Raw genomic sequence first — 14,907 nt, 5'->3', positions numbered from 1 at the left:
CAGTAAGAGTGAGGGGTGGGGTTAGAGTAACAGGTACAGTAAGAGTGAGGGGTGGGGTTAGAGTAACAGGTGCAGTAGGAGTCGGGGGTGGGGTTAGAATGGGAGCAGGGCAGGTCTTAGTTAATGTGTGGGATGGGGTTAGAGTAACAGGTGGGAGTTAGAGTAAGGTGAGTAGTGAGTGTGGGGGTCAGTGGAGGGAAGGAGTTACAGTGAGGCCTGAAAGGGGGAGGATTATATTGAGTGGGTGTAGCAGAGATATGGGTAAGAGTGATGGTGTGGTTACAGTCATGGTATGGATCGAGTGAGGGTGGAAGTAAGAGTCGGATGTGGGGTTAGAATGAGAGTATAGTTAGAGTAGGAGAGTGAGGGATGTGGTTACAGTAAAGGTGGAGTTAGAGTGTGGCTTGTGGGTAGATTGAGCATGGGGAATAGAGTAGACTCAAGGCGGTGGTGTTAGAGTGAGGGGCAGAGTTAGAGTAACAGGAGTGGTTCGACTGAGAATGGGGTTAGAAAGAAAGTGATAGAAAGTGTGGGGGCCCTTAAGTAAGGGGTTCTTAATTAGGAAGAAATGTAATTTTTATTTTAATGTTGATACAAAAACTGCATTCTCTCAATTTTGTTTCTGCTTAGTTTGGCCATAACATTTCAACACACACACAGAGCCGTAAAATAAGCGTTGTGAAACGAGCGCAGTGAGGAAATATGGCCGCAGCAGGAGATTTTGACAGATGAGATTGGCCGTAATTGGAGTGCGAGACCATCACCGTGTCCATCAATCACACGCTGGCGCTCCGTCGTTCTGAGAGTGTCCGATGTTAGTGTGGCTCACGAGAGGATGAACACAGCAGGAGAACTGATGTGTATGTCATTAAGCAAACACACAAAAGAGATTACAAATTTTCCTCATTTTTTCTTTGATAACTGCATTAGTGAAGAGTCCTGCAGTGATTTGTAGGATATGTGAACTCAGTGGTGCTGAACATGCTCTGTGCTCAAACACCAGAATGTTGAGGGTTCAAATCCGAGAGCTGCCATTCCTTCACCTGTGTGATGAGAACAACTTAATAGTCATAAAGTACTAACTCCTGACACACCCAATTTATCATTTCTTTCTTTCTTTCTTTCTTTCTTTCTTTCTTTCTTTCTTTCTTTCTTTCTTTCTTTCTTTCTTTCTTTCTTTCTGTCTTTATTTATTTATTTATTTATTTATTTATCTATCTATCTCTCTCTCTCTCTTTCTCGCTCTCTCTCTCTCTCTCTCTCTCTCTCTCTCTTTCTTTCTTCCACTCATTTGTAAGTCCTTACAGAGAACAGAGAGTAAATAAATGTAGTAAATGATAGTATGAGACTGACGTTGGTTTAGAGGAAGAATTACAGTGGGATTAAACCCAGCTCCTGCTTTTAAATCAGACACAGTGAGACTGAAGACTCTCTGTGTGGTGGATTATGAGGCTGTTTGGAGGATTTGTGCTTCGTGATGCTGTAGTGCACTTAAAAGCTTTAGTGTACTGAGCAGTAATGTGACGATTTGTGGGGATTAAATGCTGTTTGTTTAGCTCCTGTCAAAGTATGGAAATTACTCTTTTTTGTTGTTGTCTCTGACCTCACTTCCTGCCAATTGGAGATTTAAATTTCATGATGTCTCTCATAATAACACGTTGTCTGGTTTTGCTGCTTAAACAAGGTCAATATATGCCATTTAACTGGTAATAATAGTGGACAAGGATTTATCCAAGACAGCAAGAATGGGCAGAGATAGTATCACTGAAGAAGATCTGTCTTAGACAAGAAAAGTACCTTGGATAACAGCAATATCTTGTACAGGAAAGGCATCTTGGACAAGAATGGGTATCCCTTACAAAGAAATGATCCTGGACAAGGCCATGCTTTGAACAAGGAGGTCATCTTGAACTGGGAAGGTATCTTGAACAAGAGCAATATTTTGAAAAAAACCCCACTACACTATATGCCCAAAGGTATGTGGAGTATGCAGTCCACCTTAGTTGCTATAAGAGCTTTGTTCCTCACCACCTTGTCCAGTTCCTCAAATGCACTTGCAGGGAAGCATGGTATACTGGACAAGAACAATATTTTGGATATAAGGGGTATCTTGGTCAGTGATGATACCTGGACAACATGACTGGTATCACTGAACAAGTATAAAAGTATAGTATACTTAAAGTCATCCCTGAAGATGTATAGTATCTCTGAAAAAAGACAGTATCTTTGACACGGATGTCATCTTGAAATAGGAAGACGTCTTGAACAAGAACAATAATCCTGACAAGGATAGTCTCCTAGACATGAAAGGTACAAGGAAGGTATCCTGGTTAAACCGGATGATATTCCCAAGAAGGATAGTATCTTTGCCAAGGACAGTATCAACATGTAAGTTATCTTGGAAAAGAAATTTACAAAGGACGGTGTCCCTAAACAAGGAAGGCAACATGCAGAAGGAAGGTATCCTGGATAAACAGGCTGATATCCTGGAGAAGGACAGTATCGTGGACAAGAACTTTCCTGCTAGCCAAGGTAGCATCAATGGTGAACCCCTAAGGGAAGAATATAATAGATTACATCTGAAAGCTGCTTGCATTTAAGCTAAAGGCAAGTCCATTTAAGAGGAGCTGGACGATTATTATGGTTAAAATTTATCACATCATTTATGGTGCTCTGGAAAAAAAAATCTCTAGATATCCTACAGCTGAAATAATTTAGTGTAAAGTCGGAACAGTGTTAGTGTGATATTATTTTATGGAAGACATAGTGAGTGTCAGTGCTTTAGAAGGCCCACAGGCAGTGACGAGCTGCCTGTTTAAATATCATTGTGTCTCACACACACACACACACACATGCTCCGAATTCCCACATTCTCTCCTGCATGTCTGTGAAAATCATTGACTTTAAAAGCAACAGGGGTCCAACAGTCTGACTGCATGAGAAAATTTCATCATCTGTCATCAGCTAGAACACACTAATGTCAAATGATGGGTTTCTCCAGCCCTGTGCGTGTGTTCTGATTGGCCGTGAAGGCATTAGTAAACACACAATGATGATGGTGTTTATGAGACCTGGATATTGAATAGAGGGTGTGTGGTTTGGGACACATCCATGTTGAACTGATGATGGTATTTTACGGCCTACATAATGAAACGGGTGAGTGAGGTGGGAACATGTCCACAGCGGACTGACTGTGTGGCTGGACAGATCATGCTGTTTATGTGGACTATAAAGTGAATAGGGTTTCCATTATTGTGTAAACTAGCCAGGTTGCTAACAGCACTCGCTGAACACTGTGTACTACTTTGACACACTGTGTATTTAGTATAGCTGATGCAGCATCAATTGGTCATCGTTGCTCACTTGTACATGCTATTTATGGTGATTTGAGACTTGGCTGCAGTTGAAAGTTTTATTATTGTGGCACTAAAACCACTTGCCAATAATGTGGTAATTGATCTACGTTAAACTTAATAAAATAGTTTGGTGGTTTGGGACACAGCGCTTAATATTCCACTAAACTATAAAACTCTCATTCTGAACAGTGTACCAAACATTACACTGTCTCTGGTGCTAATGTGTAGATTTGGCACTTTGTGATGTAGCCAGAGGCATCCAAGATTAGCTATAAAGCTAAATAATGTGTATGTATGATAGAGTACCATGTATCCTGACATGCACTTTGGTCCATTGGTTTTGATATTTGGAACACAGCCAACTCCCTTCCCCCTACCCTGGTGATAATATGACACCGGGTGGGTCTCAGGGATCAAACGCGCCGCCGCATGCCTTCTCATCTATCGGTGTTTGACCCACACGACACCGGATCACATCGCATCAAGTGCCAGGAAATGCCTGAGTGTAGCGGTACCACACACACACACACACATACACATACATAGTCCTGAGATGAAATAGGCCTTGGCGCTAAATGTGGACTAGTGTGTGCACATGGCAGAGACAGATGTAGAAACGCCATTTACACCTCCGACCTGCCTAGTGAAATTCTCACAGAGAGGAAAAACATGTTCCTGTAAACACAGCCACCTCTCTCTCTCTCTCTCTCTCTCTCTCTCTCTTTTGCTCTCTCTCTCTATTGTCTGTCTGTCTCAAAGAATAATATCTAGGTCGCTTGCACAGATTACCCAAAACACTACATCACAACTGAAAAAAGAGAAAATGATGTGATCCGGAAAAAGAAAGTAAGACATATCAGACATCTCTGAGGAAATATTGAAATCTAAATTGGATTGATTTTTTTTTTTAAAAAAGGATGTTTTCTAGTGTTATCTAGGTCATGTACAACGTTTAATCATTCCTTCATTTATAGTTATCATTATACATTATGTATTATTTATTTACTGATGATTCATTTGAAATTTCCCACTTGACTTTCTATTCATCTTTTTTTCTTCTTCTTCTAAATCCTGAGATGATTCTGATAAATCATCGTAAAATCAGGAAAATAAGGTTTTTGGGGTTTTGAGAAATGTATAGAATGTAGACTGCAGAAATAAAACATCTCCAGTTTCATCACTGAGATTTTTTCATCTAATCTAATCACAGTAAAGACGTCTAATCACGGTATGGGATGACGCAGAAGCTAGAAGTGAAATGGGCGTCGCTAACATTCTTACGCAACAGGTCGTGGGGCGGAGCCTTTCTCATCCTGCAAGGAAACTGTCCATGTTAGACACTTCTGCTCTCAGCCAATCAGATTGACCATAATGATGATGATGTCAATTACTGAAATAGATTCATCTCTTCAAAGGACACTGACCTGAGAATGAGATGCATCCATGAGAGAGAGAGAGAGAGAGAGAGAGAGAGAGAGAGAGATGGAGCTCTACAGAATTAGCACTTCATTCTGAGGCGACTGATGAAAAGAGAGACTGCAGGTCTGAATGAAAGAGCAGCGGCCGCACGTCTCCACTCCTCCATTACACACACGGCTCTTTAAACACACACAGCGCTTCCTCACACTGATCTGTATTCCACACACACTCGCACTGCTGATAACTAACACACACACACACACACACACACAGGTTTGAAAAGAAGAATGATGGAGTGTGACAGGACCGAGCCATGAATCTGAGCATTTAAAGGAACCGTTTGATTAAAAATGGTATCCTGTGCTAATGTTGCTAACAAGTAATAGAAGTGTATGGCCTCTGGTTTAGCACTGTCTCTCACCTGCTGGTCTCTGTAGCAAAATATATCTGCATTTTATAGCTTCTTATTCCTCTTTTTTGATCTCTCTCTCTGTCTTCTGACTCTCCAAAGACTCTTGTCTTTCTTTCTGTTCTTTCCTTTATCACAGCATCCTTTTCTTCCACCTCCATCCTTTATTCTTTCTCTATTCTTTGATTCCGTTCTTTGTCTCCTTTTAATTTTCTTTCTTTCTTTCTTTCTTTCTTTCTTTCTTTCTTTCTTTCTTTCTTTCTTTCTTTCTTTCTTTCTTTCTTTCTTCTTTTTTTTTTAGATATTTTCTTCTGTTTTTTAGTCTTATGCTGTCATACCTCCATCCTTTTTTATTTATTTATTTTCTCTTCATTTTCCCCTAAGCTTCATTTTTTTCTTCTTTTCCTTTTTTACTTACATTTTTCTTTTTTGTTCTTGTTCCTTTTTTTATACGTTTCTCTTCTTTCCCTAAAAATCCTTATTTTTTCTCTTCAGCTCTACGTTTTCATTTTCATATATTTTTCTTTACTTTTTCCTTCTTTAGACTTCATAAACCTTTATTCTTGAATCCCTTCTAATGTATTGCTCCACCTTCAGACTTTAGGCCACGCCCCGTACCTGAATCTGATGCGTGTTGTGGCGTGAAACCAAACTGTGTGCTGAGAAAGAAAGTGGCGGAGCTGTGACTGGTGATGTCATTTTGTCAGACTCTGAAGCTAAGCATGTGATATTCAGTTGTATAACTGTGCCTCGGGTGCCTCAGGTTCCTCGGGTTAACAGATGGACTCGGAGTCGCTCCTTTAGCCGTGCCAGCACTGTTGATGTTACGCATGCTAGCACACTACTAAGTTAAAGGCCATTTGACTCCTGGCATGAATTTGGATGCAGACAAAAAATGGGATCATCCACAACACGTGTGACTCAGGAGGGGATCAGTGGGGTTTAGTGCTTTCCTCTCTGATGTGACATTTAGCATTAGCATTAACATGTTTTCTACTTCCTTCTTCTGGGGACTGAGTGTAATGCTAAAGCTGTGGCTCAAGGCTAGTAATGTCTTTAGATGGGATTTTGGAGTGTGTACAAGTGTGAGTGTATGTGTGTGTGGGGGGGGGTGTATGGAGGGAGAGAGGGATGTTCTCCTTTTTTTTCCTTCACAAGGGATTGTGGGGATTGTGGGACAGCACACAGGAAGCACGAATCATCACATCATTTTAAATGTCACCGATTCCCTAAATGTACTCGCTCATGTTCTGTGTCGAAATGCTTCTTCTCTTTTGCAGCACAGCTTTAAGGCTAATGGAGCTAACAAGTAATGAATGTGTATAGCCACCAGATTAGCATTGTGCACACTGCATTCAACAGTATGGCTGTGTCCCAAACCACATAATCACTATTATCATTCCACTGTGGGTGTGTCCCAAACAACACGCTTTTATCACATAGCCTGCCTAAATACCAACGTTGATCAATGGTGGATGTGTCCCAAATATCAAAGCCTATTCACTATATAGGCTGCCTAAAAACTTACATCAGTCCACTGTGGACATGTCCCCAATGACACACCCTATTCACTATAAAAACCATGTCCCAAACTGCACGTCCTGCTCACTTTGTCGGCACTACATAGTAAATAAGATGTAATTTGGGACACTGTTTCATGATCTTATTCTGTGACCTGATTTCATACACCGTGACATTCATTCACAGACTCGGCTTGAACTGTTAATCTCAGAAACATTACACACACACACACACACACACACACACATTAAATTCAATAATATAAATTGTGCATGAATATTAAACAGGAGAGAATGAATGAATTTCGAAGCTCATCCTCACTCTCAGCAGGGTTTATCCTCACTACACTGATCATATCACAGCCAAACAGCACCAAATCTCACAAGTGTGTGTGTGTGTGTGTGTGATTATGGATTACTGTGCCTGCTTGGATTTAGAGTGTGTCACACCAGCTGAGGATTTCAGCCCATCTATTTAACTCTGAGGTATTTCTCTTTCTGCCTGCAGCGTCATATTAGTGAGGATTGAAGTCTGCACACTATCAAGAAACCCTCGCTGATGTTGTAAGCCAAACGAACCAAAAAATCTAACGAACAAACAACGTGTAAAGATTTACCATCACATACATCAGTGCATTTCTGTCGGCTTCACTTTGAGCGATGGCATCAGTTAGCTTCATTCAGCAAGCTATGCTAGTTAAAGTTGTGAGAAAATAGTTCCACACACAAGCTAGGTAATGATGGAGGCTAACAGTTTTGCCAGATAGCAAGCAGGTAGCCATGTTAGAGCATTTTACCTCAGATGTGTTGTTTAAAAAACGAATCAATATGATCATTAATTCCACTCAGCAAGGCCCACCCCTTTGTTTGTGTGTGTGTGTGTGTGTGTGTGTGGTTGGTCAGTTTTGTACACCACTGTGTCATTGCGTTAATCGATAAGTTAAATGGATGAGGTAATAGATGTAGAGGATGGAGAGGTAAATCAGTGTGAGTTGAGGTGGCCATGTCAGTGCAGTGAATCATCAGAAATATATAAAGCACAGGACTGAGGATGAGGTACATGTGCACACACACACACACACACACACAGTTCTGAGGTAAATGTAGGGGTGTGAATGTGCAGGTTCAGGTTAACCCCAGCGTGACTCCGCTTCTGCAGTTCCTATCTCATCTCAGCTAAACAGCTGACTATCATATCAGCCAAGCTGCTAGCTAATAATCGAACAGGCTAGTTACCTAGCATGACTAATTTAAAGCAGAAGCTAGCTACCTGACACTAGAAAGCTAGCTCACATCCTAACAGGATTTCTAAGATGAAATAATAACATGTTCTTTCTTTCTTTCTTTCTTTCTTTCTTTCTTTCTTTCTTTCTTTCTTTCTTTCATATATTTATTAATATTTTTGGTTTCCACTGTCTTTCTCTTTGTGAGGTTGACCATGCTGTAAGTTTGATTTCTCTCCTCTTCACTGGTGTAAGAGAGTCAGTGAGTGTGAGTGAAAGCCGTGAGCTCTGCACACTGTAAACTCTGATAAACTGAGCATTTGACTGCATCATGCAGTATAAGCTGAGGGCATTGTGTGTGTAGTGCACCATAACTCCTCAGCTGTGTCACATCAGGGTTTCAACCAATGTAATAAAGCATGAAAATGTCAGGATTTCTTGTCCCTCCAGAAAAACTGATACGGACAGAGAGAGAGAGAGCGAGAGAGAGCGACAGATGAGTGATGGGTGAGAGAGAAGAAGAGAATGTGGAGAGAGACCCGAAGCTCTAAAACACAACAAGAGCAAAAAACAGACAGAAAGACAGAAAGATAGAGAAAGAGAGACAGAGATGGGTGGATGTGATGAGAGATCAGACAGACAGGGACAGGATGTGTTTATCTTAGCGCACCAAGGTGTGCCGCAACTAACACGCTCCGCTTCTTGTACTTTCAATTACACAGTGACGGCTAACACGTGTAGCGCAACGTGTGGCGGGTAAACGAGTGAATGAGCAACCATGACAGGGAGGACAAATACACACACACACACACACACTGTGTAGCTGTAAATTAGAGCGAGCTCAGGAGGAGTCTGTGCTAACACACTAAATCGGCACTAATGAAGAGGCTTTGGATTTTTCTTTTCAAGTCAATATTCAAACTTCTTTTCTGATCCATTTACTTCCCCTAGTGCACACTATGTCAGAGTCTGAAACAGAGCCCACGCTGTGCAGGACAGAACAGTCTGTTAATGTAACAGGGTTTGTAACAGACAGATGTGACTTTGCAGTGTGTGTGTGTTTTGTGGGGTGGGACTGGGGAGAGGGGGGATCCTCTGATTGGTCAGTTTCATACATCACTGTGTTGTTCAATTTATGTTTATGTTATTTGGAAGACGCCCTAATCCAGAGCAACTAAAATAAGTGCTTATTCCACTAAAGGAGAAGTGACACACACACACAGTGTCAGTCGAGACTAGACTAATCCCACCAGCCTGTCTAGCAACAGTCTGAAGTCTGTTTGTCTAATCTAGTGTCTTCCTCTCTAACCTGATGTCCATTTCCTGTCTCTAGGTGAACGTGTCCCCCGGCTGCAGTAAGGCGCTGACGCGGATGCTGTATTGTCCGTACTGCGGCGGGTTTGTGGACCTGAAGCCGTGCAGGAGTTACTGTCAGAATGTCATGAAGGGCTGTCTGGCTAATCAAGCTGACCTGGACCCAGAGTGGAACGTCTTCATCGGTAGAATCACATATTCTCTCTCTCTCTCTCTCTCTCTCTCTCTCTCTCTCTCTCTCTCTCTCTCTCTCTCTCTCTCATCACAGCTACAGCAAACATAGCTGAAGGAGATCCATGTTAATATCAGGTTGTACGCTGTGAACTCATTTCATGTCATTTCAATATAAAAGTCAGATGCTAATTAGTGCAGATATAAACAGAACAAGCGACTGTAGCGAAATCTGCTCGCTAGCTCATGCGCCATCCTGCCAGCTTGTGTTTGTTAGCTTGCTAAATCGAACCACGACTGTTTATTAAAGTAAAAAAAAACAACTTCATTACCAGACAAACACGCTTCTCAGACGGAGAGACGGTTCAGATCTCCTCCATGGTGAAAAGTGTTGTGAGATTTCTGGCGTCAGGGATTAGCGATTCTATTTTGAAGGCCGCCTGCTAAGCACACGTCTCCGTCTATCACAGGAGGAATTGGCTGAATTCTCTGCAAAATGTTTGACCGTGTGTCATCTCATGCTAAAACACTGAGGCGTGTTAACGCTTTTCTCTTACACGCGTCTGGGTTTTTTTTCCCGTCTCCTTTGTTCCGTGACATTTCAGCAGATTTTTCATTTTCCTCGCTATCGATTTTCAATCAGTGTGTCTCTCGTTCACAAAAAGCCATCGACCCCGTCGCGGCTCGGTCACGCCGCCGCCGAGAATCCGTTTGTCTTTTGAATATTTATGTGTGTGTGTGTGTGTGTTTGTGTGTGTGTGTGATGTCGTTCCTAAAAGCCAATCGTGACATTTAGCTTCAGGATCTGTTGATAAGGCCTTATTGATCGGGTCACGTTCCGATTTCATCCTTTTTGCTTGTGTATGTGTGCATTTGTGTCTGTGTGTGTGTGTGTGTGTGTGTGTGTGTGTGTGTTGCATGGGAGGATTTTGGGAGCGGCCTAATGGAACAGCAGTCTGTCTGTCTGTTCGGTTAGTGCCTAGACTTCAGCCAGTGTGGAGACCCTCGTCTGCTCGGCGTACACAAGAGAATTACACATGAGAGTTTCATTTTAGCGTGCATGTTAAACATTTCTTCTTACCTTGTCATCCACACACACACACACACACAGGATTACACAGTCAAAAATACAAGATAGTCCATAAAAAGTTTTCCTATAAGTAAAAAGTAAGTGCTTTAAGTGTCATTTAAAATGCTTGTGTTCTTTTATTCAGAATTCTTTTTATTTGCACTTTTCTTTTTGTGGAAGTATAATGTCTTTTTTTTTTTTTAACTGGAATTTAGTACTATTGTTTTCTGTAGTTCACATCAGTATGCGGTTTGGGACGGAGCCCGTGGAAAGAGTGCCCATGTCTTGTTATCTCTTTGTGTTATAAGACGACAGAACCCAAGTGTGTGGGTCTAATCCAGCGGAAATGATCATTGATTTCTTTGCCGGAAAACAGAAAGCTGCTGGTTCTGAAAGCGTCTCTGCGGAAATTACTCCTACTCCATTAAAGCAGAGCCATCAGGAAACTGAGAAGCGTAAATGACAAAGTGTGTTTTCTTCGGCTGCTCTTCTGTAAGACATTCCGAACAGCGGCAACGAGACAAAGTCAGCCGGAAGAGCGGCAGTCAGTCATGGGCCATGTTTCAGACACACACACACACACACAGAAATGTGAAGTGGCTGATGATCAAATGCTCTAATGCTGAGAGAGAATTATCCATGCAGGATGGGAATGAAGCATTTCCTGTCACACCTCAATCCCAGAGGTCACATCTCTGACATTCATAACTCTCTGGCTGAAAATAAACTGCGAGAAAAGATCAGTGCTCCTGAACATCAGACAAGGCCACGCAGAGAGTGCGCACTCCCACGAAGGCACTGTGTGTGGGGTGGGGCGGGGCAGCTCGAGGCAAACACTGAGAGGACATACGTCCCCGTGCGTCCAACACTAAATTAATAAACTCGTTAATTTCTTCATCCAGGTTTTTAAACTGTGCGGCCGGAGGCTAAATGTGACCGTCTCTCTGTGGGCTGTGTCCCAATCCTCCATACCTCTGTGCTAAATAGCTTGTCGAAAGTATGTCGTCGGCTTGTGGTAATTACACCTGTACATGGTGTGCTATTTTAACTTAACTTTTTGCTGCGGTGGTGCAGCGGTTTGGGACACAGCCGCAGGCGAGTCGTCATGGTAACCGGGAAAGCTTTTACTGTAGCTATATGTTAAGAGTGATAATGACCTCATTTGCTACATAAATAAGTACCAAAGATATGTACCATGTGTACGGAAATACAACTGTTCAGGTTTTCTTCTGGGAAGAATAAAAAATAAGAAAGAAACCTGAAAGAAAGAAATGGATGAGAAATAAAAAGAAAATAGTGGGGTGAAGAAAGAAAGAATGAAATTAAATGATTAAGAAATAAAGTTAGAAGAAGTTAAAAATGAGAGAGAAAAAAACAGTAAAAAAAAGATAGATAGATAGATAGATAGATAGATAGATAGATAGATAGATAGATAGATAGATAGATAGATAGATAGATAGATAAGGATGGGCGTAAGGAATAAAGAGCGTAAGGAAGGAAGGGAGTAAAGGAAGGAAGGGCATAAGGAAGGGTGTAAGGAAGGAAGCGAGTAAGGAAGGGTGTAAGGCAGGAAGGGCATAAGGAAGGAAGGGTGTAAGGAAGGAAGGGCATAAGGAAGGAAGGAAGGAAGGAAGGAAGGGCGTTAGGAAGGAAGGGCATAAGGAAGGAAGGAAGGGTGTAAGGAAGGAAGGAAGAAAGGGCGTAAGGAAGGAAGGAAGGGTGGGTGGAAAGAAGAAAGGAAGGAAGGGCGTAAGGAAGGAAGAAAGGAAGAGCTGAAGGAAGGAAGGAAGGAAGGAAGGGAGGGAGGAAGGAAGGTAGGTTTTTGCTTTTGAGGGTAAACTCATTTTGAAAAAGGGAAGTAGAGGCAAAAGAAGAACAAACAGAAGAAGAAGAAGCAGTAGAGGCAGAAGGCAGCACATCAGTGTGAGGAGGAACAGGAATAGAGTAATAAAGCCGATGCTGAGTGACGCAGTGTTCACTTGCAGGCTCCACTTTTCTTCAACCTCCGTCCCTTAAAATACACATCGTAATCATGTTGTAACGATGGAGCGGCTCTAATGGAGGCTTCTGATCGTCCTACACTCTGTAGAGGTGACGCACGACACCGGTGCTCACCTCACACCTCTAATCACACAAGTGCACACTACTGAGTAAGTAAATAGTGTGGTGTGATCGACAGGTTAATAGTAAAGCCATTTACTCTCCTTCTGATACTTGTAGCATTTCTGTATTAACAGCTCAAAGGCAGGGACTTGTACTGCAGACACGCAACATAATCTGAGACGAGTGATAAAGGAATGCAGCTTTGTTAAATGTTTAAAAGTCTCAGGTGTCTGCACTTTGCTACTCTCACGGTGCTTTGCATAGTTTCTCAGAACTGAGATGTTTACATCGTTCCAGTTTCTGTGGAGAGAGAGAGAGAGACAGACTGACAGAGGGAGAGAGACAGACAGACAGAAGGAGAGAGAGAGAGAGAGAGAGAGAGAAGGAGAGAGAGAGACAGACAGATAGAAGGAGAGGGAGAGAGAGAGAAAGACAGAGAGAGACCTGTCAGAAGGAGAGAGAGAGACAGAGAGATAGAGATACACAAATAGAGAGTGAGAGAGAGACACAAGGAGAGAGAGGAGAGAGAGAGAGAGTGGCTGGTGAAGGAAGAACGACTCTTTATCACAGTTATAGCATATGTGACAACAGGAACTAACTTGTCTCTTGGATTTTCCACAACATTAACGCTAAAAATAAACCATTAAAATAAGCAACATGTTGATCACACAACAGTTCACCCAGACCCAGTTCACTAATTTAACTGGTCAAGCAGTGTTCCAATAGCCTCCTATATTCAGCTTCCTAGTACACAGTTATAGAAAGGAAATGATTTATAATCACACTATCTATCAGACGTCACCCCGATGAGGATGGCTTCCCTTCTGAGTCTCAGAAGGTTTCTTCCTCCTATCATCTCTGGGAGTTTTCTGCTCCTCACCGTCGCCTCTGGCTTGCTGCTTAGGGATGAATTTATACATTAAATATTTACTTCCTGAATTTATGTATTTCTGTAAAGTTGCACTGTGACGATGTCCATTGTGAAAAGTGCTGCACAAATCAAACTGAACTGAACTGAAATGCACTTGTTGACATGTACTGTTGAAATGTGAATGTGAATAGACTTCAGATTTGATACACAAGAATGTCCAGTTAACACGAACCTAATGACATTCTGGTACAGTGAACATACAGAGTCAACAGAGAAGTAGAATGAGACTGAAATATGGACGAGAGAGGGGCTGGTGTCATAGGCTAGTTTGCTGACATGAAGACTACATATTAATTTCAAAGCATGACTTAAAGAAATGACCCAAAGTAATTGGAAAAAACGACCAAGCGGTTGAGAAAAATCGTTCTGAAAGCTGATTATGTTCGGGCGCGCCTCCTGTCAGTCATTTTATTGACACTCTAATCTTACCTAATGCACCTTTAAACATCTCCGAGCCGCCGAAAGCTGGAGGAAATATAATGAGCGCAAGAATATCCGCTCGTTATAGCGGGTTAATGCGGCGGACCCGACTCGCGCTATAAACCTCATGTGCTTTTAAGAGTACAATAAAATAAAAAAAAAAACGGTGTGACATCATCAATCCACGCCACTGGACCGCAAAGTAATTAAAACCCCGCAGGACGGTTTACACACTCGTCTCACTGATATGGAGATCGATATCAGGAGCTGTGTACTGATCTGTTGTGGCGATAATGAGATTTTCAGTGTGTGTGTGTGTGTGTGTGTGTGTGTGTGTTACATTGGGATGATGAACAGCTCTGTGACATCACTGCTGCACCACATCGCTTTCTTTTTCTGTCCCCGAAAGCAGAGGAGACAAGCTCAAGGAGACATGGATGTCCTCTTTCTGCTGCGCTCAGAAATCTGACTGAAGGTACACTGAGAAAAATTTGTTTTAGTTTTTTTCTGGGCAGAGTGAAACGCGTCTCTGGATGAAGAGTGAGACTAAATGAAACGCACAATAAGACTGCAGTTGTGTGAAAAGACACACAGGAGCAATTACAGTCTGCTGAAGGAATGGAAGAACCCACACTGTGTCCCAGCAGCACGGCTCAATCTATTACTGTGTTTAATAACGGACTTTAATGCAGCTTTTTCATTAACTTTTTATTTCCAACTCATAGCTCATAGAAACAAACTTAAAATTACAGAAATGAGAGATTTTCCACAAAATCCAACCACGTTCTTGTTCGAAAGGAGACGAGAATTGTAACCGTGATTTAATTTTTACACAAGGAAGCTGTTACACAGTCCTGCTTTTCCCTTTCTTTACATATGTTACATCTGAAATGTCAGAAAAGAAAAGAAAAGAAAAGAAAAGAAAAGAAAAGAAAAGAAAAGAAAAGAAAAGAAAAGAAAAGAAAAGAAAAG

At 41.9% G+C, this 14,907-nt stretch overlaps 1 protein-coding gene across 2 annotated transcripts in view; it reads left to right on the top strand.

Moving 5' to 3' along the window:
- The window catches only part of gpc6a (glypican 6a), a 146,479-nt gene that overhangs the window by 87,465 nt on the left and 44,107 nt on the right, over positions 1–14,907 (top strand). For both annotated transcript variants that reach the window (XM_058380943.1, XM_058380944.1), the window contains exon 4: positions 9,261–9,426. In XM_058380943.1, the coding sequence (XP_058236926.1) occupies positions 9,261–9,426 (166 nt within the window). The remainder of the gene's footprint in view (positions 1–9,260; positions 9,427–14,907) is intronic.

This window comes from Hemibagrus wyckioides, linkage group LG26, assembly GCF_019097595.1.
Source record: "Hemibagrus wyckioides isolate EC202008001 linkage group LG26, SWU_Hwy_1.0, whole genome shotgun sequence".
NCBI classification, from domain to species: domain Eukaryota; kingdom Metazoa; phylum Chordata; class Actinopteri; order Siluriformes; family Bagridae; genus Hemibagrus; species Hemibagrus wyckioides.
Note: the sequence above shows the minus strand (reverse complement) of the source record. Positions and strands in the feature narration are given on the sequence as shown.